At 62.3% G+C, this 424-nt stretch overlaps 1 protein-coding gene across 1 annotated transcript in view; it reads left to right on the plus strand.

The window, feature by feature from the left end:
* The first annotated feature begins 38 nt into the window (after nt 1–38).
* LOC103625298 (40S ribosomal protein S10) overlaps nt 39–424 on the plus strand; it is a 3,623-nt gene continuing 3,237 nt past the window's right edge. Inside the window, exon 1 of the mRNA XM_008644707.2 lies at nt 39–306. Coding sequence (XP_008642929.1) covers nt 157–306 — 150 coding nt within the window. The 5' untranslated portion in view covers nt 39–156. The remainder of the gene's footprint in view (nt 307–424) is intronic.

Below are 424 nucleotides of genomic sequence, written 5' to 3' on the forward strand. Positions count from 1 at the left end.
TTCCTCCCCGGGAAGCAGCGAAAGGGCGCGGCCTGGGGGGAAGGGCGTCCCGGGGCAGCTCGGGGGGCACTGGGGCCACCCAGCAGGGTTCGCTGGCCCCGGGGCAGATGTTGGTGCCCGAATGTCACCGAGCCCTGTTCCCTGTGCGCTCTGCAGATGTTGATGCCCAAGAAGAACCGAATCGCCATCTATGAGCTGCTCTTCAAGGAGGGGGTGATGGTGGCCAAGAAGGACGTGCACATGCCCAAACACCCCGAGCTTGTGGATAAGAACGTGCCCAACCTCCACGTCATGAAAGCCATGCAGGTGTGAGGGGTTGGGGGTACAGGTGTGGGGCAGGGGTGGTGCTGCAGTTGTGTCCTGTGCGTGTGAAATGTTCCCTGTTCTCACATCGCCACTGCCCTGCTGAAACCCAGTGTCTGCA

Source organism: Corvus brachyrhynchos, unplaced genomic scaffold, assembly GCF_000691975.1.
Source record: "Corvus brachyrhynchos isolate BGI_N302 unplaced genomic scaffold, ASM69197v1 scaffold72, whole genome shotgun sequence".
In the NCBI taxonomy this organism is placed as follows: Eukaryota; Metazoa; Chordata; class Aves; order Passeriformes; family Corvidae; genus Corvus; species Corvus brachyrhynchos.